This window comes from Mytilus galloprovincialis, chromosome 2 (assembly GCF_965363235.1).
Source record: "Mytilus galloprovincialis chromosome 2, xbMytGall1.hap1.1, whole genome shotgun sequence".
Taxonomy (NCBI): Eukaryota; Metazoa; Mollusca; class Bivalvia; order Mytilida; family Mytilidae; genus Mytilus; species Mytilus galloprovincialis.
The window spans coordinates 99,461,620-99,488,519 of record NC_134839.1 but is presented as its reverse complement, the minus strand read 5'-3'; the positions used below and the strand labels follow the sequence as shown (position 1 = coordinate 99,488,519).

General features: G+C 32.4%; 1 protein-coding gene across 4 annotated transcripts in view; it reads right to left on the bottom strand.

Moving 5' to 3' along the window:
* Nucleotides 1-20,115, bottom strand: part of LOC143065084 (unconventional myosin-Id-like) — a 48,173-nt gene extending 28,058 nt beyond the window's left edge. For 2 of the 4 annotated variants that reach the window (XM_076238427.1, XM_076238428.1), the window contains exons 1-5: nt 19,957-20,115; nt 3,562-3,770; nt 3,052-3,145; nt 2,170-2,196; nt 462-627 (exon numbers count right to left, since the gene is read on the bottom strand). In XM_076238427.1, the coding sequence (XP_076094542.1) occupies nt 462-627; nt 2,170-2,196; nt 3,052-3,145; nt 3,562-3,770; nt 19,957-20,057 (597 nt within the window). In that variant the 5' untranslated portion in view covers nt 20,058-20,115. The remainder of the gene's footprint in view (nt 1-461; nt 628-2,169; nt 2,197-3,051; nt 3,146-3,561; nt 3,771-19,956) is intronic. The other 2 variants (XM_076238429.1, XM_076238431.1) reach the window with 1 other exon arrangement.
* Between the last annotated feature and the right edge of the window lie 6,785 nt (nt 20,116-26,900).

Below are 26,900 nucleotides of genomic sequence, written 5' to 3'. Positions count from 1 at the left end.
AACGCTAGAACATCATAGAAAAACAAGTGAGTAAACTATGTTTCAATTTTTCTGTATTAAAGTCTGCGGATTTTCTACAATATTCTTGATTTTATTTTCCCCAAATGCCCTTTTTCTATTAAATGAAATGAAACTATGAACAATTTAACAATACTAATAACAGTAGCTATATATAGGTCCAGGATATGTGTGAAATTTGGATTACCACTTGAAATTAGTGTATGCTAATATAAATAGGAATAAATTTAACCTTGCAAATGGCAAACTACAAAACATTCAAAGAGCTTTTGCAAGGGTTCTTAAGGTGTAGAGAGTGTGGGATTACCACTACATGAGGTAACAAAGTTAATGTCTCTGTTCTGACAAGACGAGACTGCAAATTTATACCTCCTGCACAGTAAACCTGATACCCAACATTTGGCTAGGGTTTTATTGTGTTTGTTCTTTAAATTACAGGCTACCTTTTCTAGAAGATAATTGTTTATATGTCCACCAACAGGATCACCTTTGAAATCAAAGTTAATGTCCATATACTTCCCAAAACGACTGGAGTTATCATTCCTGTTAGTTCTAGCATTTCCAAAAGCTTCCAATATCACATTTGACTTGATCAGAACATCTTTCACCCTGTAAAAGTAGGAAAGTTTTTCCAGATTAAAAATGAAAGAGATTTAAGAGAAAAAGAAAGCACACATGAAAGGTTGATGTGAGGAAAAATCCTACAATAATATTTCAATATTATTTTAAAATACATGAAAAGTTATTCTGATTTTACTTTCAATAATTTAGTGCAATTTTAGTCAGGAAAAAAAATCATCTTTTTGGCCTCTGGTCTTTTAATATGATATACAGACTTGGCATTGACAATAAATATAATCTATATTAACTTAATCAATTTCAAGGAAACAAAACTTAAAAAAACATTCTTTGTTGCCTGCTGTCTTCCTTTGTAAATAATTTATGATGTCTATAGACTTGTTGATGTACAGTATAATCTGAGATAACAATAGCAAAAATGTTCAATCTATCATATTATTTTCTGACATAATAAAATAACTGGTACTGCTATCTGCAGACTTTTATTGGAATCAATAGAAATACTGGAAACATTCCTGATCGTAAGCATGTACTAAATTAGAATTGAATACAGTTCACAATATGGTACGTAAAACAGAACAAGTAAAAATAAAATCATGACATATTTAACATGTATATTAGACAGCTGTGTTATGAGCTTATAGTAATATATGTATAGGACCTCTCAACAACCTTGAAAAAGTAGTTGTTCTTTTTTTATGATACATACTTTTTCATTAAACTATGACATGAAGTTGCTTGGAAAATGCAATCAGAATTTTTTAGAAGTGCATCAATGAAAAGAATATTGCTTACATCCACATCATTTTGTGGATAGTTGTCTCATTGGCAATCATACCACATCTCCTTATTTTTATGTACATTTAAATGAAGCCAGCAAAAGTGACAGATCTACAAATGTGTCCAAGTATCATTTATCACTATGAAGCAATATCAAAAAGATTTGTAGAAAAATGTGATGACTATTTCTTATATGTGAAGACAAACATGGATGACACAAACAGGAAGAAGATAGCCTAGGTATCAGATCTAAAAATGTGTCACAGCTTCATAAGGTATAGCTGAAATTACTAATATGAAGCATCATAACAAATATGAAGAAAATCTGTTTTGTAATTTTTGAGAAAAATGCCAATAACACTGGAACAAACAGAAAGTAGAAAAGAAGCTTGGTGTAATTGATCACAAGATCAACTATGAATTATATTGAGATATGAGACTTGCAAATGTAAATGGTACAAGTCATACTGTAAAATATCCTATCTATTAAGGACACATACATTCTTGTAGATGGTATATTTTCTAGAATGAGTTTAATAAAGAAAAAGAAAAGAAAAGAGAGCAAATTGAGAAGAAAAACATTCTGTATTTGAAAAAAAAATTGATAAATAAATTAGACAAATGAAGAAAGTACATGCGAAGGAATAAAAACATCTAAACTCTTGTATTTGACATGTCTCTCAAATAGGATAAAAAGATTTGATTGTAACAGACTGGAAAACAAGAATTTAAGAAGTTGACTTGCATTTATTTTTTTAAGATAGTTTTAATATATATCTACAGACAACAAACCTCTCAATTTCTTTTGATACATTGATCCTAAATATAATATTACATTTTATTTCTATATGTAAACAATGGATATAAATTGAAGCAGGTGACTGGGGTCCAGACACAATGTATCTTCAAATGTTGAAACTGTCATACTTATTACATACATACAACTTGCATTCTTTTCTATACACAAAAGGCATTTACACAACTTTTATGGATATAAAACAACAAGTGTCTTTTTAATGATACTGGAGGCATATATCAAAATGACTATAGGTTTGAAATACTTCAACATTAATGACTGATTGGTGTTAAACAAAACTTTCAACAGTAATGCGCTATTTCCTGGCTGTCAGTTTTTATTTTATGCAGGACTCCCAGTGTCCTGAAAAAAAAAGAAAAAAAAAGGGACTCCCAGTGCCCGGAGTATAAAAATGACTGTAGCTCTGAAATACTCAGTAGTGAAATTGTAATTTTGATCAATTGTGAAAATACTGTATACTAAATAGTTGTTCAGACTTATGTGAGAAGATAAAAAACAAGAACATAATTATCTAGAGCTTGCTGAAGATCTTCTATTATATAATTACAATTAAATGAATCCCTATGAAACAGAAAGAGCATTTAAAAAAATAAGTTGTTTTAGTTCTCAATTTCATTTTTTCAAAAAAATCAATGGAATCTTTTAAATTTTAATCATAATGCTTGCAAGTTGCTAATATACCCGTAAGCCATAATGCTGTACACTGGTTTGATATTGATTCAATACTATTTTCCATGTTATTTTAATAGATATTAGTGGGGAATCTGAAGTATTTTTTTAAGCTTGTATAATAAATGCACACTTATTATACTGCTACTTTACATGTCTTATTTTCTTTGCACTAAAGCATCACTGACCTCTCAACTTCTTTCTGGCCGCCAACATTGGTCACAGCGGCTATATATCTCATTATTATCTTGGATGCCTCTGTTTTACCTGAACCACTTTCACCTGATAAATATACAAAACTTTAAATTAAGAACTCTGTAACAGTTTAAATTATATCATTAACCAGCAGTTGATTATCAAGGTAGTCCAAATGTTATTTTTTTGTCCCAACATTATTTTTCAGTTTGATTCCAACACCAACCATACATATATTTTATTTTGGTAATATGACATTCTACTATATGCACATAGTATTTTCCCTTATTGTAAATACTCATGTTATGACAAGGTCTTACAACAAAGATCTTAAATAAGCGGCATATACATGCACTAATTTTGAGTATTTTGGTTTGACCTGAATGTGATATCTATCATCCCAATGCAAGGGAGATAAGCTATCATTAGACCCTTAAAAAACATTTTAGAAGACAAATTCAGGTGTGTAAAACAGTCTAATATGCTTCATACAAGTTTCATACCTGATATTACAATACATGTATCTCTACTTTTTCTTTTCATGGTTTTATATGCACTGTCTGCAAGAGCAAATATATGTGGTGGCCTCTCGTAAATTTCCCGTCCTTTGTACTCATCAACATAGCTCTTGTTGTATATATCCACAGGTTTGTAAGGATTGACAGACACAACCACTTCTCCAATGTATGTGTATAATCGGTTCTTTTCATATCTATTAACAGAAAGCAAGTAAAGTTTAAACAAAATAATAACTCAATTATAAATGTGTTTTTTCTTTTTAATAAAACAGTCTATCATGAAGTGTTTTTGATTGCACCTGTATATAAATTTCACCCAGTTTTTGTTATTTTATAAAATTTATTAAATTGTTTTCATGTGGGCATTCCAAAAATGTGGCAGGATAGACAACCAGCTGACAGTGGCTGTTTACTGAAAGAAGAAGAATGGCTGTTTTTTTTTGTGTTTTTTTTCTCACTGTCTTAGGTTAGTAGGTAAAACTGAATTGTAGTTTACTACTGTTGGTAGCATTGAACAATCAAAGTACTGAAGTACTGAACATCGAATGACCACAAGTTCTTGTGGATGGTCAAAAGCACTTGTCTCAGAAAAAAAAGTACACATCTCTTTACCTGAAGCTGAGATAAATGTACAGAGAATTATTTTTTTCTGAGACAAGTTCTTGTTTGAATGACTCATAAATGACAGGAAATTCAACTTCACAGTAATAACTATTATGTTGTAGTGATACAAAATACTATCGGTATGTCATGTATGTGTGCATTGATATAATCAATGATTTTTCACTTATATATATATATATATATATATATTTATATATAAGTTCGTCTGAGCAAGTGACAACTCTACAACAGATTTATCCATCGGATCACCAGCAGTGATGGTGATACATGGCTGTGTACATTATGTACATATAATTTTAGCTGATCTGTAAAAATAACACCTCCATGCCTTATATATCATGTACTGTAGTACAGCGCTAGATTAAAACTGACGTGGAAAGGTTACATCCGGCAACCAAAGGCTTCATTTTTATGAAGCCCAGGTGGTCTTGTGGTCTAGCGGGATGGCTACAGTGCAGGCGATTTGTTGTCACGATATCTCAGTAGAATGGGTTAGACTCCTGGCGAGGGAAGAGCGCCGGGGAGGAAGTTACGATTCAAATCTACTCTTACATTGTTAGGTTGATTTTCTAGGCACTTACAACAAAACATTTTCATATCATTAATTAACAAAAATATATATTGGTATTCATTGAAGATATGTATTTATATCAAATGATAAGAAATGTTATTTTGCACTAGTTTATGTTTGCGTATTTATCATGTTTATAGATCGGTTAAAATCCAGAAACTAATTTGCATAATTTATGCATTAATGGAAATTTAGGCTATAGCAATACATCGAAATGACCTCAAGGTTATCGCGATGTAAAAAGTAGCCTTGACCTTGATCTCTATTGCTACATGCATGTACATGTAAGACATTAGGAAATATCATCAAACATAAATGTCAATACATGTAACATTACATATCGACAGGTATTCAAAGTAAAAAACATATGGTATAATTTTATCTATGGATTTGATACTACATGAATGTAAGCTATTAGGACATAAATGTCAATACATGTAACATTACATATTGATATAGGTATTCAAAGTAAAAATAAATGGGGAATGTGTCCATGGGACACAAATGATGCTCCAAATAGCACATATCAGATTATAAAGGAGCATAACTCAGGAATGGTAACAGTGACCTACCCAAAATTGTACTTAATCTGTGTTTTGTGGTAATAAGCATTGTGAATAAGTTTCAAAACATTTGCTTGAGGCAAACTTAAGTTAGAGAACAAAAACAAAAAATTAAAGAATAGTAAAAACCAAATTCAAACTAGATCTGTGTTTTGTGATGATAAGCATTGTGCATAAAATTTCATAACATTTGGATGAGGCAAACTAAGGTTAGAGAAGGGAAACCAATTTTGGGATGTACAGACAGAGGAACAGGGTACCACATAATGCCCCCAAAAAGGGGTATTAAAAATATGGTTAAATTTTACCTATGGTTTGAATGCACAAAACTTGAAAAGTATCAATTTCCCCTTCCCAAAATTCATATCTCAAATGTACATGTACCTCAATAAACAAAGATAAAAAAGAAACTTGTGACAATAGTAATGAAGGCATGTACATTTATCCAACAACTTTAGAAAATGAGATGTTTAAAGTAGACCTAATACATTGAATTATCAGTAGCATGATAAGCAGAAGCTGCAGAACATGTTTAATTTACTGACAGTCCAGTCCTGTTGACATGCAAAAAAATCTGCCTCACCTAAATATGTTGTAATTTTGATGTAGAAATGAACAAAGCTCTTTTTGTAACTTGTGTCTGTATTTTTAAGTAGGCTTATCATTTTGATTATTCTGTAAATGAAGTATAGATAGTTGTGTACTGTTCACCAATAAATAGTCCTACAAACAGCTGAATTATTGTTGAATAATAAATTATCTTCAAAATGAAATCCTTTTAATTTTATTTTTATAAGTAGTAATCTGTAAATGCTGAATACTTTGTTAATCTACTGTTTACATAGGCCATAACACATTAGGTGTATTAACAAACTCCCTGATAAGATTTCATTCATTCAACTTTAGTTCAATTTTCAAGTACATATATATGTAATGAAACTATAGTTAAAAGTTCTTTTGAATAGTTGGAATAACTTGACCATGTAAATTTGTCATGTAGATCTAATTATGGTAATGACATCCTATATACTTCCTACCTGACATGCCTGATATGTAAAACTATGTGTCTATCAATACCTAGATCTAAATACAGGTAAAACCCAGTTAGTCAACATTAAACATCAGGTATATCACCTGATAAAAACATAAACTTTTAATATTTTGGGGGAACATCTCAGGAATATGCAACTAATGTTAGAATGTTCTTCAAATGGTCTTCAATATAGGACTAACTTTTGACATGTATATTATGGGTATATGATTTATATATAGGATGTATATGGGTATATGATGTAGATATGCACATCTTGTTTATTATTGACATACATATCCTTCCTTTAAGTTTAAATTTCCTATTTCTATGAGTATGATGTACGTAAACTAATTTCAGCAAATACATATATATACCAAAACAAACAAACAACAACTAACAAACATTTTATTTGCCAATCATGGCGCCCAAATTGAGCGGAATAATTACAGTATAAATTTTCAAATATAATGTAAAGTAAATTAAAAATAGGTTACTGGTATACCATTATACCTACTGCAAAATTTACAGCTCACTTTCAAAACATCAATGTCATTTAATAGAAAGGTTAGGGGAATACTGTATCATCATAAAAATATTTCCAAGAAACTGTTTTCTTCATTTTTATACATACATTTATTTTCGTATGTAAAACACAGTATAAATATGATATATGGTTTATATATATCAATATAGCTTAACTGCTTTTAAAACTTGACATCTGATTTCAAACTTAAGACAAATGTATTTCAATAACAACTAGAGGCTCTAAAGAGCCTGTGTCGCTCACCTTGGTCTATGTGAATATTAAACAATGGACACAGATGGATTCATAACAAAATTGTGTTTTGGTGATGGTGATGTGTTTGTAGATCTTACTTTACTAAACATTCTTGCTGCTTACAATTATCTCTATCTATAACAGTACTTTCTGTGGAAAATGTTATTGAAAATCTTCAAATTTTAAGAAAATTGTTAAAAATTTACTATGAAGGGCAATAACTCCTTAGGGGGTCAATCGGTCATAGTGACTTATTTTTAGTTCTTACTTTGCTGTACATTATTGCTGTTTATAGTTTATCTCTATCTATAATAATATTCAAGATAACAAAAAAAAACAGCAAAATTTCCTCAAAATTACCAATTCAGGGGCAGCAACCTAACAACTGATTATTGGATTCATCTGAAAATTTCAGGGCAGATAGATCGTGACCTGATCAACAATTTTACTTCCTGTCAGATTTGCTCTTAATGCTTTGGTTTTCGAGTTATAAGCCAAAAACTGCATTTTACCCCCATGTTCTATTTTTAGCCATGGCCGCCATCTTGGTTTGTTGGCCGAGTTACCTGACACATTTTTTAACTAGATACCCCAATGATGATTATGGCTAAGTTTGGTTAAATTTGGCCCAGTAGTTTCAGAGGAGAAGATTTTTCTAAAAGATTACTAAGATTTACGAAAAATGGTTAAAAATTGACTATAAAGGACAATAACTCCTAAAGTGGTCAACTGACCATCTTGGTCATGTTCACTTATTTGTAGATCTGACTTTGCTGAACATTATTGCTGTTTACAGTTTATCTCTATCTATAATAATATTCAAGATAATAACCAAAAACAGTAAACTTTCCTTAAAATTATCAATTCAGGGGCAACAACCCAACAACGGGTTGTTCGATTCATCTGAAAATTTCAGGGCAGATAGATCTTGACCTGATGAACAACTTTACCCCTTGTCAGATTTGCTCTAAATGCTTTGGTTTTTGAGTTATAAGCCAAAAACTGCATTTTACCCCTATGTTCTATTTTTAGCCATGGCGGCCATCTTGGTTGGTTGGCCGGGTCACGCCACACATTTTTTAAACTAAATACCCCAATGATGATTGTGGCCAAGTTTGGATTAATTTGTCTTAGTAGTTTCAGAGAAGAAGATTTTTGTAAAAGATAACTAAAATTTACGAAAAATGGTTAAAAATGGACTAAAAAGGGCAATAACTCCTAAAGGGGTCAACTGACCATTTCGGTCACGTTGACTTATTTGTAAATCTTACTTTGCTGAACATTATTGCTGTTTACAGTTTATCTTTATCTATAATAATATTCAAGATAATAACCAAAAACAGCAAAATTTCCTTAAAATTATGAATTCAGGGGCAGCAACCCAACAACGGGTTGTTCAATTCATCTGAAAATTTCAGGGCAGATAAAACTTGACCTGATGAACAATTTTACTCCTGTCAGATTTGCTCTAAATGCTTTGGTTTTTGAGTTATAAGCCAAAAACTGCATTTTACCCCTATGTTCTATTTTTAGCCATGGCGGCCATCTTGGTTGGTTGGCCGGGTCACGCCACACATTTTTTAAACTAAATACCCCAATGATGATTGTGGCCAAGTTTGGATTAATTTGTCCCAGTAGTTTCAGAGGAGAAGATTTTTGTAAAGGATAACTAAGATTTACGAAAAATGGTAAAAAATGGACTAAAAAGGGCAATAACTCCTAAAGGGGTCAACTGACCATTTCGGTCACGTTAACTTATTTGTAAATCTTACTTTGATGAACATTATTGCTGTTTACAGTTTATCTCTATCTATAATAATATTCAAGATAATAACCAAAAACAGCAAAATTTCCTTCAAATTATCAATTCAGGGGCAACAACCCAACAACAGGTTGTCCGATTCATCTGAAAATTTCAGGGCAGATAGATCTTGACCTGATGAACAATTTTACCCCATGTCAGATTTGCTCTAAATGCTTTGGTTTTTGAGTAATAAGCCAAAAACTGCATTTTACCCCCATGTTCTATTTTTAGCCATGGCGGCCATCTTGGTTGATTGGCCGGGTCACGCCACACATTTTTTAAACTAGATACCCCAATGATGATTGTGGCCAAGTTTGGTTTAATTTGGCCCAGTAGTTTCAGAGGAGAAGATTTTTGTAAAAGTTAACGACGACGGACGACGGACGACGGACGACGACGACGGACGCCGGACGCAAAGTGATGGGAAAAGCTCACTTGGCCCTTCGGGCCAGGTGAGCTAAAAAAAGAACTATTGGTTAACAGTTTCTGTTGCTTTAATTTTCTTTCTGTAAATTCCCTTAATATGCAGATGGTTTTAGTAGCCACTTTTGTATTTGACCACCCTTGGAAATGTATTTAAACTGATAAACTTGCTTATCTAAAAACATTTTAAGTGTAATTAACCTCAACAAGCATAAAACGAGATTTAAGCTATGCAACAATGTGGTTTTTACACATACATTTTTACTTTGCAATTCAAATGTTTTGGACAAGAGCAGTAGAGACATCCAAGTTTTCACCTGAGTGGAGCTTTTAACTAATTTACACATGATTTTGAAGCTAGAGTTCTTACTTTAGGGTGCATCATTGACATGTATTTGGAATTAAAGCCCAATTCAAACACACCCAGTAAAATCTCATTGGTGAAAAGCAACCACTGATCTTGACTGAATCCAAACAAGTTAAAAAAATTGTAATAATATACTATGGATGCATTATTATTCGTTGGATACTAATTTTCGTGGTTACAGATGAACCACTAATTCAATCAATCACACATTTTCTATAGGCTTTGTATGCAGAGATTTTCTTAATCACAAAATCAAATACCCACTAAAATGCAAGTTTTCCTTAAAAAATTCCTCGAAAATTGATAACCACAAAAATAAATATTAATCCCCAGTAGTGAGTTATGACTGTTTTCAACCCCTTCTATTGCCATTTTTAAATAATTTTGATATTCTGTTTTCTAATAAAATTGAGAATGGAAATGGGGAATGTGTCAAAGAGACAACAACCCGCCCAAATAAAAAACAACAGCAGAGGGTCACCAACAGGTCTTCAATGTAACGAGAAATTTCCGCACCCGGAGGCGTCCTTCAGCTGGCCCCTAAACAAATATATACTAGTCCAGTGATAATGAACGCCATACTAATTTCCAAATTGTACACAAGAAACTAAAATTAAAATAATACAAGACTAACAAAGGCCAGAGGCTCCTGACGTGGGACAGGCGCAAAAATGCGGCGGGGTTAAACATGTTTGTAAGATCTCAACCCTCCCCCTATACCTCTAACCAATGTAGTAAAGTAAACGCATAACAATACGCACATTAAAATTCAGTTCAAGAGAAATCGGAGTCTGATGTCAGAAGATGTAACCAAAGAAAATAAACAAAATGACAATAATACATAAATAACAACAGACTACTAGCAGTTAACTGACATGCCAGCTGGTCCGAGAACACAATTAATTCGTAGTGCATTTCTTTTAGAACATAAATGAAAATTAAAAAAATCCCACCTGCGCTTTCTCAATGAAATTTTTACAGTGTGTTGTACTACTTTTGGGACAAATTATATCAAAAATATAGAAAACTTCATCGCCTCTAACTCAAAATATGGACAATTTTGTGTTTAGAGTGTCTTGAAATCTTTTGACAGCTTCCGAAGTGCTAATTTTTAACCTTTTTCAGCTGGACCAAATCACTACTTTCCTGTAAAATTCTGGACCCAAATTTTTTTACAGTGTAGTTTCAACCCCCTACTTACAATTTGAGGCATTAAACATGGAGAAATAAATTTGGAAGGGGTATAAAAATTATTGGCAAGTAACCCACTGTTAACACTAGGGACTATATTCGTGAACAACGAAAATCAAGGGACGACAATTGTGGTCTCGGACCTAATAGGATAGAAAGAGTTGACAAATCTTAAAAAAACTTGGTATGACCAGAGCTTAATAAATTATAACACTGCTTGCAAAGTTTCATAACAATAGGATATATATTATAGACAATGTGCTAAATTCTATACTCATCTTTGCGTGTTAAATTTTGACGTTAAAATTGAATAATTTCAACTATCAACATTTTGGGATTTGAAAATTAAAATATTGCAAAAAAATACTTTTTAGATGCCCTAATATATCATTTATTATGTACTAAAAGCAAAAGAGTACTCATTTGATTTATCAGACTTAGCATAATTATTCAAAAGTCAAATTTATATCAGCCTGGGCCTAAAAATTGAGGTTTTTCAATGAAAGGGGGCCTTACATGAAGATGTAATATTTTCCAGCAATTTTAAATTTGTTAAACTTTTTGGTTATAAATAATCCTTACATATGTATTAAATGTACTTTAAATGGAAAGAAAAGTCACAAATAACATATCATATTATTTTAAAAGGGTCTTAAGCCAAGTAAGACTGGAAAGAAATAAGGGTCAATTTTGGCCGTGCCACATATTTACATTAAAAAATGCATATTGAGGCTATAAGAAATAAAAAATTGTGTCTTTTTATCATTTCTATACTCATGTGACATGATACAACAAATCTGAGCCCAAAAAGGCTCTTGCAATTAACTTTTCTTACAGACAGTATGGTCTGATACAAAGATTTTTGCCTTTTTAATGAAAAACTTGAATGCAATTTTAGTCTCAACAGGCTTATATCTAAACCACTTGCTATCCTACAGAAGAAAAGAAAGATATTATGTGAGATGGAACAGGTACAATAGACATTGTAAAGTGCTTTTGATACAAATTTAGTGAGGTCTTTATTGTGGACTTCAAATTTTATGTACCAAGAACCCCACTTTTGACTTCATCCAAACAGGGCGTTAGACAAGGGTCATTTATACAACACATTTTGTACATATTGTCTGAGATAATGTTCTTTTCTGTAGATTCTGAGTTCATAAACAAGTAAAAGAACTAGATAAAGGCATATAAACACAAGTATTGACACATGAAAACCTGTCAGATAAAAAGTCAGGATGCCATGTATGCATCATTATTGAAAAAGCCTTAAAATGCCTATTTTGACCATAAAATGCCAAAATTGGTCATTTTTGCAGAAATTCTATAAAATAAAAGTTTAAATCCTTTAGTTTCATGCTATTTGACAAATTGAAACCATCAAATCATTTAGGGAAGTTGCCAAAGTACAGATTCTATATTTACAGACTTCACCTCTTAGGTCCGAGAACACAATTAATTCGTAGTGCATTTCTTTTAGAACATAAATGAAAATTAAAAAAATCCCACCTGCGCTTTCTCAATGAAATTTTTACAGTGTGTTGTACTACTTTTGGGACAAATTATATCAAAAATATAGAAAACTTCATCGCCTCTAACTCAAAATATGGACAATTTTGTGTTTAGAGTGTCTTGAAATCTTTTGACAGCTTCCGAAGTGCTAATTTTTAACCTTTTTCAGCTGGACCAAATCACTACTTTCCTGTAAAATTCTGGACCCAAATTTTTTTACAGTGTAGTTTCAACCCCCTACTTACAATTTGAGGCATTAAACATGGAGAAATAAATTTGGAAGGGGTATAAAAATTATTGGCAAGTAACCCACTGTTAACACTAGGGACTATATTCGTGAACAACGAAAATCAAGGGACGACAATTGTGGTCTCGGACCAGCTCCAGACTTCAACTAAACTGACTGAAAGATTATGATTTCATCATATGAACATCAGGCACAATCCTTCCCGTTAGGGGTTTAGTATCACTTTATTGAAATTTAAGACAGATTTAATGGTAGAATGTGACCCTGGGTAATACAAATGACACTTTTAAATTGTAAAGAAAAATTATCAATAAAGATGTTTTACAACTATATTCTATTTACTTAGTATACAGTACAAAATTTAAATAATCTTGTATATAAATCTGCGGTCTTACACCCACCAGATATTGCTAAAGAAAGCCCCCTCCATTGAACCAATCCAACAAAGTTTGGTATTATCTTAGAATGGTAGCTTTAAAAAAAAATTAAAGTTCAAAGATCACAACTAAAGATAACAAATTTGAGGCCGTGATTCTTTGCTGGTAACTATTTGCACTGTCTCAATACTTTCCGTTACATTGAATCATGGGCGAGGCATCTTCTTTATCTTTTGTCAATTTGAGTATGTTTTGGTGACTAACAGACAAAAATCAAATACACCCTCACATGTCAAGTATTTCATCCTTATATTAACATTGTTAAAAGTACATGTGTATATAATATATCATCATCTAACGAAATTGAAGAAATGTCATTACAATATGTAATACATAACCACTGTTAAATGAAGCTGAATATTATAAATAGGGCAAACCAATAAATGTCAGATCTAACATCTTAAATGGTTTATTAAAATTTAAATTCTTAACAGCCAGATAGATTTTCAGATAAATGTACAATCAGAGTTCACACAAGTGAAAAATTTCCATAAAATTCAAGGAATCTAGAGATTTATAGCCAAATAAATTAATTTTTAAACAGTCTCTCCAAACATTGATCAGCCATATTAATGCATTATTTCCTGCATATCTTGATCTGCCCTGAAGGAGTCATCAAAATATGAGTTGAGCAAATTAATAGTTATGCAATTGCACTTTTTTGCCCATCTTTAAATATTTTTAATTTTTTTGTATCTATTTGCTTCAATGCACACATGTAGTACTAGTAACAAAGATGTGCGAATAATTCAATAACTGCAATCAAGTTCCTCAAACTGGTTTTATGGGCTGTTTTGGAATTTGCAGTGATGAGACCTTAATTTATACTCCTAGCATGTGTTATAGACCTAAATGTTGATTTGATTTTGGTCCAGTACAAGTACAAGAGTTGTATTATTAATTATTACTGTATGGCTGATTTTTATCAAATCTTTAAAAAACTCACTGATGAAATGCAAATTTTATTATAATGCAAATGCATCTTCGCTTTAATTGGTGTGTCCATGTGTAAAAAAAAAACCAATAGAATAGCTATTTAAAGGAATATTTCCGTCGTTACAACTCTCAACCCCTTACATAACCTCTTTATATGAGCTGCTTTACAAAATGTTAAAACTGTACAACAGCTGTAGAAATCCTTGTTACATTCAATTTAAGACGATTAATTCTGTCTACAATATACAGTAAAATTACTGTTTTTTCACATCTCCAATTAACATGCACAATGTATTTTTGTTGCACTGTATAAAATGCATATTTTATGTTGTGAATTTTTTCTTAAAATTTACCATTCAACAGTGGACCACGTCAAAGCTGTAATTCAAAAGTAAATTGAAATGTTGACAATTTTTACAAGTTTTGACCCAATCATAAAATTGAGAATGGAAATCGGAAATGTGTCAAAGAGACAACGTAACCTGACCAAAGAGCAGACAAAGAATGGGTCTTCAATGCAGCAAGAAACTTCCTCACACATAGGCGTGCTTCAGCTGGCCCCTAAACAAAAATGTATACTAGTTCAGTGATAATGGAAGTCATGCATACACATGTGATGTAATAAGGCCTTAAATCACTTGCAGCAGATAACTTAAAATCAAATTGAAGAAAAAAAGATGTTGATGAAGCCCTTTAATAGGATTTTTTTATTTTTATTTTACTAGTAATTACTAGTACTAATAACTTGTGTAAGTTTCAATTAATTCTGGTATCGTTCCATCTCATAATCAGTGGCATATACAAATAGTGGATGGATGATTGCATTGATGGACACAATGGTCATGTTATGGTCATTCACTGCCTGTTGAGTGTTTTCAGGATACTTTTTAAGGCAAATCCAGCTGAGACTCACCATTTGTAGTAATGACAAGTCCAATTGTGAGAAAAAGAAAGTTTGATTACCATACAATACATTATTTCAGTCTTCATGACCTAATATAGCAAGGATATGACATCAAAGGACAAAATTCATGGTTGGCCTAATGTGGAATTGGATATAAATCATTTAAAAAATTTGGTTCTTAAGATAATATGACTGGGTCATTTCAGTAATGTTTGGGTCCAAATGGCACATACTGTGGCTTGTGTTTTCCTGTGAATAATGTGTAGAGAATGAGGATTCATTATAACCATTGTCTTTAGAGTTATCTTATGTTCTATTATTTGATACTATTTGAGGTATACAGATGAACCGGATGAGCCTTTTCCATCAGTTAGTTCATAGTTCATTATACATTTACTATATTCTGACTCATATGAACTGTTATTTCCTTGATTCGTTTTTTTTTGTATTGTGGGGGAGTGCTACGTCAGAAAGATGTATTGTTTACAATAGAAAACGTAATTGACAGTGATAAATAATGTTGATTACAAAAATAATAATTAGCACAGATGTACCTTATGTTGATCTAAAGCAAATAACTGGAAGAAAATAGGCATTGACTTATTGTTTATTTGTTACTGTGTAATACATGTGCAGTACATGCATGTAATCAGGTCATGTATGTATTGTATCACACATAACACAGTACATGTAGACATCCTTTTTCTAATGCCTGATAATACAGTTGACAAAAAGAGGAAAACTTAAAATGAGAGGCAGCAAACTCAATAAATTTACCTTGGGGTAATGGTTACCTTGTGATCTTATCAAGTACCCAGTTGGTAAGACTTTTTATGTCAAGAAAGGAAATTGGAGAGAATACTCAGACCTCCTATGACCTAACAACACCAGCAAAATTTAAATGACCCTTTGACTAGATACCTACAATGTTATTTTAATTTTTATAAACGATTCAGGAACTAATATCAATAGTTTTAACAATTTCCCTATCCTTTCACAGGCACTAAGTTTGATCTCTGATTTTTTTTTTTATATAAAATTGAGAATGGAAATAGGGAATGTGTCAAAGCGACAACAACCCCACCATATAGAGCAGACAACAGATGAAGGCCACCAATGGGTCTTCAATGTCACGAGAAACTCCCGCACCCGGATATACATGTATATTGTTCTATTACCTTAAAGTATATACAATGTATAACAAAGTTTTAGAGACACTAAGGGGCATTTGAAGTGCCTGTATAAAAGACTCATTGATATCCGGATCAGAGTAAGGACAATGATACAGGGGGGAAATCACAATGTAAACCATTTCAGATCGTGAAGATAGAATGTATATATGTTGGTGGATGCTCTAAAATGACGTTTATCTTAAACAAAAGGCCTGCTCAAAACAAAATGAGTAAATAAAAGACATTTAGAGTATACTTATGAAATAGTCTTGAAGACCTTTAAATGTATTTGGGAGTCAGTACCTTCAAAGTGCAGGTGTTTTTTCAAGCATTATTTGGTTTAACAAAACATGTAATAAGACTAACAAGAACACAGTAAACAGTTCTTATCTACAAGGAGGATTTATTTCTTTAACAAAATACATTGCAAATAAATATAAGAATAACTATTTTTCAAACCCTAAAGCTACATGTATCTGTACAAGGTACATATAAACATGTAACTCAATTGAGCTATAAAAGATTGACATATATATTGATAAGATCATTTAAGGAATCTTGTTGAGAGTGAAAATCAATGGGGCATGTAGAATTTCCAATATATGATTAAAAGTCCTATTGAACTAGTGTTTACATCCCTTAATGTATCTATAACTTAGAGAATAAAACCTGAAGGAAAAGTAGTCCTGCAATTTCTAAATTACAGTAGTATTCTCCTAGGGCCTTTTACCATTATTAATGGGATGCTATATTGCTTGAATCAAAATGTGATACTATCTGAGATTATTATGATACAGACAGTGTTATGGATGTAATGCTAAACTATCTAGGAATAAGATGGTATTTTAAAAAACCCTCTTTACCAGGATATTATATCATGTACCCTGGTATATAAAATTTGTGGGGAGAACACGTTAGTCATGGAAATGAGCATTCGATGTAGCACTGTTTTTCCCCCCCAATACATTTTATCATAAAATCATTCAAGATAGCACCATGGTAGAAAAAGAATTAGTGGATCATGGTGTGTTAAGGCCCTATAGAGAACACTGTAAGTAGTGAATTTACTTCAAAATGACTACAATGCTGGAAGAGATTTACAGTTATATGTGCAATATGTGAGGGATGAGATTTTCTTTTTTTACTTGAAGTATAAAAATAGTGCTTCAATCAGTGGAAAATGGTAAATGTATGGTTTAATTTGAGATATGCATGTATCATATGTTTATATTAATTGTACACACATATAAACATGAACTGTAACTCCGTACACTCATAAAAGCCTGACCCAACTAAGTTACTATTATTTGACAAACTATTAACTGTCACTATTTAAATATAAGAGAGTCAATATCCTTCCTTTGTAACTTAAAAGCACTTTAAAGTAAATATAATATCAATCATGTCCTCAAAAGACTCATATACCAGTTATGTATAGTCCATCCTACCATAAACAGCATGTAGGGAAAGAAGGTGAACATTTGAGGCACACATACATGTAGGATTCATTTAAAGAAAATTTTATCATAGAAATTTATTGTTCATATAAATCACATATCACCAAACTTAAATATTTTAAGCACCCATCTTGATATACTCAGCATAAACCTTAAATTTTGAGATTTATGAGATAAGTTTGAAAATATTAATTCATCAGTAAAAGATTATTTTGATAGACTTCTCATTTTTTTTGTCCTATATTTATCATCCAGACACATTTTTTTGTATATCATGTATACATGTGTATTAAAGAGTATTGTACATGTAATGCAGACTCCAGTATAAAATTTTAACATATTTTTCAATGATAGATATAAGTTTTATAAGCTCCACAATAAAAAAAAATCTGAAGACTTCAAGTCATCCCTGAAGTAAAATAATATATATATCAACAAAAGTGCAATGATTTTCTAATTAATTTATGTTTAAATTTTATACTGAAAGTCTTTAAGATTATGCTTACTGCAGAATTGTGTATCCCATAACAGTTAACCATATCACATTATTAAATTTACAAAATAAAACTTAAATGTGATCCCACTGAAATTCAAATTTTACGTAAGTTTTTATGTCAAAAATTGTGCATAAGTTTCATAACATTAGGTTGAGGAAAGCTAAGTTAGATAATGGAAACATTTGTAAAGGGGCATAACTCTAAAGCAGTTCTGATAGATTTTCAGATCTTGCAAAATTTCGAGCTTTTTTCAATTAAATACTGAAAAGCCTATATACGGAAGTTTTTAACGACCTTGACTGGCTATAAAGCCCTCACACGGTTAGCTCGGTGCCCAAAGGCGATTGGTGAGTAAATAATTTTGTGCCATCGGTCAGGAACGAGTGGTGGTCGCCATCTTGGTTTTGTGAGCTGTTTTGATTTGGTTTGTTTACTAATTTGATGTTATATTCTTCATAACGGCTGCTTTCAGGGCCAGTTTTGTCAGCTTGGCAGCACGCTAACCTCGATGAAGGAGTACTGGTAGATGAGTCTCGGACGTAGTATTATAGATGACAGGAAGCGTTATAAGGACCAAAGCCGTGAGGCAGTAAAATGAAGGTCAATCAGATACATTTCCCATTATATAAACTGTTCCCTGCTGTGACATATTTTGATTGGTCATTTTAAAAAGTTGACTTTTTGCAGACCTCACTTGGCGACATTTCTGTAGAGTTTCCATTTTCACTGATTACTGATACATACTGTCATGACTGAGACCCTTTGTGTTTATTTGAAAATAATTATCTATGTTGAAAGACATGCTTAATCAGTTAATGCCAAATCACGTCAATATAAATTGTAAAGTGTCTACAGTATGTAAATTTTTGTAATTTCTGTTGCTATTGTTTTTAAATGTATGTTTCATTATAATACTTTATTCTGATTGGCTAACTGCACATCACATGTTATTCCGTAAGCAGTTGCATTGCTCAATACAACTTTTCATTCATGATAACACGTGGTCCAACGATAAAGTGCACAGGTGAATTAAATAAAAAAATATATAAAAATCGTGTTTCCATGATCATAGCTAAAAAATGTAATTATAAGTATTGAATGCTTCTTTTTTGTAACTTTATAGGGTTGTAAAAGCGTTGACCGTGCGTATATTTTTAGAATGAAGCGCTTCCGCAGATGACAGGAAGCGCTTCATACAAAATGTACTTTGGTCAACGCTTTTACACCCCAATAAATTTACAAAAAGAAGCATTCAATTCTTAAATGGATGATCCGATCATGCTACATGTATGTGGATACTGTTACATGTACATGTAAGTATGGCAGTTCTGCAATGCAGCTATACTACCCATACACCAATCTTGAGGGTTTTGTTTTTACCCAGTGTTACATGGCGTAAACAGACATCATCTTACAATTGGTTCTTTCTACATACCACTACATAAGTGCAGGAGATCAGTTAGCTTTTATTCAATGACATCATAAATAAACATTGGCATAGGAAATTTAAGGGAAAATGCACTACAAGTATTAATAAAGTTGTCACTGCAACCCAATGTTTCAAACTGTACATATATGAAGTGATCTTATACCTATAAATGAGGATCTCCAAAGTACATGTATGGGTCTTATAATTTATTAGGGCGAGGGGTACCAACTGCCTGGTCGATAAGGTCTTCGGACCATAGTACGAGACTGTCGTTGTGCTTGATATTTACAAACAATTAAAAAAATATATGGCATTTCTTATAACAGACAATTTTAATTTAAAATTCTAACTAAAATGTTAATAAAAATATTACCTGTACAGGTTTACTCGCGCCACTCTGTCAGGTGTACGACCCAAAACAAATGATATATTTACCTGAGTTTTAAATTATCCATGAAGGCCTCCAGTGTGACATCATGGAGGAGAACAAAGTCTCCAATGCCAAATTCTGGCCCTTCATGAATGGTACCAGCCATTACTATTGATATCACTTTTTACCGGTTTTATATTTCTATTTCAAGACTCATCAGATGCGTATTTTTATCGTTAGGCGGCGCTCATTTCCGGTAAAGAAGAGAGGCTCCATACAGGTAATAATAGATTAAAATAAGGGGACGAGAATATACCGAGAAAAAAGGAATAAGATTTTTAGATAGGGATTTCACATACAAGATTTTCTTAAACCTTTTTCTTTTTCTTTTCTAAAGTAGGAAATTAGTCAAATTGCTGTCATTTAAAAACGGTGCATTTTTTAAACATGATATATATGTTTCATTGGCGATTCCACAGGTACTTGTCATTTTTTTCATATATATACCTGCAAATAATTATTGTATATATGGGGGGAAAATCTGAGACAAGTGCCTGTGGGCGGTTTTAAAGAATTCATAATATAATCACTTCGACACCTCAAATCGGGACCTGACAATCAATTTAACTTGATAATTTGGTTTTATTACGCGAGAAGATTATGATCAATTATGTGTGGCAATTTTCATGAAAACGTAAATAGTGCATTTTTTTTTAAATTTGATATATACAGCAAAAATGATGTTTTTTTCTACATTCATGAACATTTGATAAATATGAGTTATTTCTGAATAAAAATGTATAAATTTTTAGGATACTTGTAACATACAGAAATTACTAATTATTAAACAAAAAACAATTTGTGTTTATCTTTTAAATCAAAAAAGATATGTATTTCATTCGAAACGGAAAATACGGCCACAAATCCGAATTTTGAGCAAATATACAAAATTTCGACCTTATTTTACTCAAAAAGTAGCAAATGAAGGTGGTATATTTTTATTACATATTTGATTTAATCATGTAAAAAGTGGAAATTTTTATCAAAATGTAAATACGGGATCAAAACTGTAAAGTATGCCTTTAAATGGCAAAACAACAGATATGTTAAAAAGGGGGAGGGGGTAGAGATAGGATGGGGAAAATACAAGTTTCATGATTGTATAATATAGAATTGTCTTAAATGTGGTTGACTTACTCGATCGATTCTGTGGAATAGATTGTATATATTATGTCTTCAGCAATTCAAGTTCCCATTTTGAAATCGTTCTGGATTTACCCCTGTATATTTCAGCTACTGCTTCAATTTTCGTCCGCATGATAACAAAACGAAGCAGTATTACCTATTTATGACTATTAAATCGACAACATATTTGTTGCATTTGATGGATTAATATGTAAGAACACAGTCGGTATTCCAATGAGTACTAATTGTACACAACTACTGGTCGATTTGATTTGTAAACAGAAATCATAAATAACCTTACTAATTGAGGAGGTTTATTAAAGCTCGGCATTTGTCTAGATACCCGTCTTTTGTTGAAGACTGTTTATCGAATTCTGGATGTGTTTTGATCATTGGTTTTATTGGGTTGCTAGCTAATGCGCACCCAACATATATGTCAACGATATATAGTTTTTGAAAATTAAAAGGGGACCAAACATCTATTTTCATATATTTGTAATTTACTCTGAACATAGGTTTGTATGATAACATATAGCTGCTTGGTCTCCGGTACATGGGTACATGTAATTATCTCATGCAATGGTAATAATACTACATCTCCTTAGTATTCTATTTCTATACTCCATCCAAACCTAGAAGGTCCAATACTTCTATAACCGTCTAGGTTGCTTATGTAGACGAAACGCGCGTCTGGCGTACTAAATTATAATCCTGGTACTGTTGATAACTATTTACACCACTGGGTCGATGCCACTGCTGGTGGACGTTTCGTCCCCGAGGGTATCACCAGCCCAGTAGTCAGCACTTCGGTGTTGACATGAATATCAATAATGTGATCATTTTTATAAATTTCCTGATACAAAACTTTGAATTTTTCGAAAAACTAAGGATTTTCTTGTCCCAGGAATAGATTACCTTAGCCGTATTTGGCACAACTTTTTGGAATTTTGGATCCTCTATGCTCTTCAACTTTGTATTGTTTGGCTTTATAACTATTTTGCTATGAGCGTCACTGATGAGTCTTATGTAGACGAAACGCGCGTCTGGCGTACTAAATTATAATCCTGGTACTTTTGATAACTATTTACACCACTGGGTCGATGCCACTGCTGGTGGACGTTTCGTCCCCGAGGGTATCACCAGCCCAGTAGTCAGCACTTCGGTGTTGACATGAATATCAATAATGTGATCATTTTTATAAATTTCCTGATACAAAACTTTGAATTTTTCGAAAAACTAAGGATTTTCTTGTCCCAGGAATAGATTACCGGGCTTAGCCGTATTTGGCACAACTTTTTGGAATTTTGGATCCTCTATGCTCTTCAACTTTGTATTTTTTGGCTTTATAACTATTTTGATATGAGCGTCACTGACGAAACGCGCGTCTGGCGTACTAAATTATAATCCTGGTACTTTTGATAACTATTTGGATGGAGTATAGAAGTATTGGACCGTCTAGGTTTGGATGGAGTATAGAAGTATTGGACCTTCTAGGTTTGGATGGAGTATAGAAGTATTGGACCTTCTAGGTTTGGATGGAGTATAGAAGTATTGGACCTTCTAGGTTTGGATCGAGTATAGAAGTATTGGACCGTCTAGGTTTGGATGGAGTATAGAAGTATTGGACCGTCTAGGTTTGGATGGAGTATAGAATTCAGTGGTGTGTATGGTATTACAATGTCTGTGTCCCTAGCTTATATGTGACAGAGTGCTTGCGTTAGAAAACTTGGTCAAAGACATATCACTGTTGTCGCTATCAAAGTTTTTTTTTCTTCTTTCAGAATTGACGAAGCGCCATTCAATTTGCTTGGAGCCGAAATTGGAACTACTGATCCAAATACATCAAGCATTTCATTTTTCCACAGTTGTTTTCTTTATTGTTACTGCACCCATCCTATTGCTTATTTTGCTTTGTGGTTTGTTTTGTAAATAACACATTTCCATTACTGCTGTGTGTTGAATATTTCGCAGAGGTAGTTCATGGCTCTTATCTATGTTGTCTAAGAGTATAATAGGTTAAGTTATTGCATTTGGTCAAATATGTAATTTAGACATGTTTATGACACTATGATGACATTACAAGTGACCTCTCTGCACGAAAGTGTCCAGAATATACCAACCTGCTCATGTATCATTACAATTTACATGACCAGTTTGGCAGGCTTATATAATTTTACTATTTTTGTCATGTAAGTGCCAATAACAATGGAACTTATTACATTTCATCCTTTTATACCTTCGACGATGTACGTATATTTTTAAAACTTGAAGAAAGCAAATTTTCAATTAATGAATATAATAAAATGGCTGTACCTCGACAACAGTCTTTTTTTAACTAAATTATCAAACATTAAATGAAAAATAAATGACTTGAAGGATCGTAGATAATGTTTTGTATGTCTAAAAAATGCTGGACTAGTTTCGATGTCTTATAAAAAATAAATAAATTCCATTTCATTCGATTTCCTAGGATACATTCCAGTAAAGCTTTCGCGTCGGAGAGTTGTCAAACTGTAACAACCGCCATATCGAAAACAACACAGACCGTTAATGTGTCTAAAATGTACACATTTCACATAGGACTTTATATAAGATGAATATAAAAAAGTTAGATATAAAATTAAGATTCAATCATGCGTTTGCAGAATTCTGCGTAACACTCGCACTTAATTGAATCTGTAAATAGATATTTTACTAAATGGTTTTTTTGAAATACAAGTAAAAACTACTGAAACTCAGAAACAATTTTTCAACAGTTATATATGGTCTTTAAAGGTCTTAGTAATTATAGACTATATAGGATAAGTTACAATGTATCATATATATTGTTTTCAAAATAATAGTTAAATTTTTCTGAGAAACTTTATTGTACAAAATGAATACATAATTGGCTCCTGGCGACAAAAATTTTTGTAGCCAACTACCATAAAGCATGTTTTGTATCATGACAGGTTTCATTTATCTATTAATTTGGGAATGAAACAATATCCAGAACGGTTTCTTGTTCCTACTGGGCTTTTAAATATTGTCTTCGTCAAACTTTATAAGGGGGTATTTAAAGAAAACTATACGTTGAATGTACCCAAGGCTACTAAAATCAGGCATTAATTGTACGTTTTGCTCTGATGCCACTGGTATGATATATGTTTATAGCAACATACAGCAGAAGTAACAAATAATGATGGAATTTCAATAGTGCTGTCCACTTGATTAAGAACAACTCTTATATTGATAATGGCTACTTGGTTATTATAAAACTTCTTGTAGTAGATTTACATTTAAGCTTTTAAGAAGTACCTACACTTTTATAAATGTAGACCATTTGGTCTAGTTGTAATCTCAATTGACGTAAAAAAACAGTGGTAAACACCCGTCCGAATGAAGCTTTAGAATATGATTAACAACTAGTATACTAATACTAATAGTTTAATTTATCTCACAAATTAAATATTTTGCACTTTATAAAACCTTCTATATATGTGTAGATTCTGTAAGTATGGGGTTAGAAACTGAAACTCATAACTCCACTTTATTGGTTATTACACTTTGTGTTAGAATGTTTTTTTTATGATTTAACATTCTCTATTTTGACCTGAAATAGGCTTGTACAATGTGGTTTAAATACCGTCCTATGGCAAACAGTTAACAATTTATAAAACAGAAAGTCTCCAAAGTGGGACGATCGGGATGAAGGGTGTGAATTTTTGCTTTGCAAAATGCAACATAAGGTATCCTATAAATAATGAGAACTTGTGTTGAAGGCCGTACTTTGACCTATACTTTTTACAAATTGTGACTTGGATTGAGAGTTGTCTCATTGAAACTCGTACAATCTTCCAATCTCCGGCGCAGAGTTCATATCCGTTCCATACATGCTCTGCAATACTGCACTTAATATGACCTCTGCCATACATTGTCCGACCCCATGAGGAAATTTCCTCATGGCCGACAAGCATTCGGTATTCTCTGCAAAGTCCCTTGCGTGATACACAACCTAGCGAGGACTGTCGAAATTTTTTATGCGGAAGGTTAAGAGTAATCAGGTAAAGTGGCGATGGCGGAAATTATGAGAATCATCTCATCGCTTCATATCCTTCAACTAGGATTGTCGCCAAATTGAAGATTTAAAATTACTTTGACGAAACGTGCATCTGACGCAAACACAAAATTTCAATCCTGGTAACTATGAGGAGTATATTTGAAGCGAAAAAAGAAGAAATTCTATGAATTTTGCCGAAAGGCTACATGTACGGCTTGAGTCTTTCAAGTTTTTTATCACTCGGTTAGCACCTTTGATCCTGGTCCTTGAAGGTAGTTGTCCACTTAGCAGCTCTGTGTAATCCACATGGTTTGTTACAATTTGCCGGGTTCATATATACAAAAGAAACTCCCAAAAATCACACTTCAATTTACATGTCATAGAGTGATAGACATAGAAGCATAGGCGGATCCAGGGGGCTTGCCCTCCCTTTTCTTGAGAAAAAAATTGGTTGATTATATAGGGAATCGCTGAAGCATGACTGGAGTGGGCTCCCGTTAGGTCAGTCAGATACCCCCCCCCCCCTTTTATGAAAAGTTCTCGATCCGCCACTGAGGAGACAAATTATCCAGTGGGAACAAAGTACATGTAAGTGAAAGTCTTATTGAAACCGTAAACCCAACATGCCCAGCAAATTGTAACAAAACCCCCTCCCTGTGTTCCAAAGTTTTTGCAAAAAGAACAATTTAGAAATTAAGAAGATCTAAGGTTGGGAAATCTGGAATAAAGTGCTATATATTACTACAAGGCCACACTTAAAAATATTTTGGTTTGCCAAAACCCTACATTCAAAGGTTGAGACAGTGGGTAGGTAAGTAGGCATTGATTTCCTTTTTTTCCAACAAAAAGAAATTGAAGTATCAGATGTTTATTAGTCTTTCTGCCTATCTGATAAAAAAAACAAACTTCTTCAAATCAGGACAATAAAAGATTTTGATTAGGCAGCTATTTTCTGGGTAGGTAGGATTAGGGCAAGCAAACATATTCTTTTTTAGGGCCCAATGTATCCATACCATTAGGAATCCATTAAACTTCCATTAAAAAAAGGTAAATGGCAAATATTAACAAACCTCTGTGATACATGTATAACAGCATAACCCTTTGTCAGAGGGAAAGCCTCTCATAGCTTGGTAGGGTTGTTCCTATCCTAATAAAAGTTCTTGCTACCAAATGAGAAAAATATATTGCTTTTCTTTTATGAAGCCTATTCTTGTGCAAGCATTTTACAGTACATAGACACCTACATGTATATGAAATAATTCTTTCAAATTCTGAATCTTGCAGTATAAAACATGACAATGATTTTATTACTCTACTTTTATTCTTGCATTTTGACCCCTTCTCTAGTATCATATAATCTTGACTTTTACTGCACATTAACCAATGTCTATTATTTAATATACATGATTGGGGACTGGGTTTTAAGCTAACAGATACCTTGGTAGCTGTTACACCCAAATTATGTCCTGATACTCTTGGCATTATCAATAATTGGTATTGGAGTTGTGTGCATTAAGCCAGTGATGAATGTATGTACTGTTAATCAATTGTTATTATTTCAAGTTGAAAAAAATTCTGGACCCATTATCACTGCTAAAAAAATATTTTCTCACTAGCAACAAACACATCTCATATTTTTTATTCAGTAAGCCAACAAAACCTGGAAGCTACATGGAGCTTAAATTTATCATCTAGTAAAACATTGTACATGCCATATTGAATTCAAAATAAATTCAAAAACCATTGTTAGCACATACACATGTCCCCACATTGTCACTGGACAAA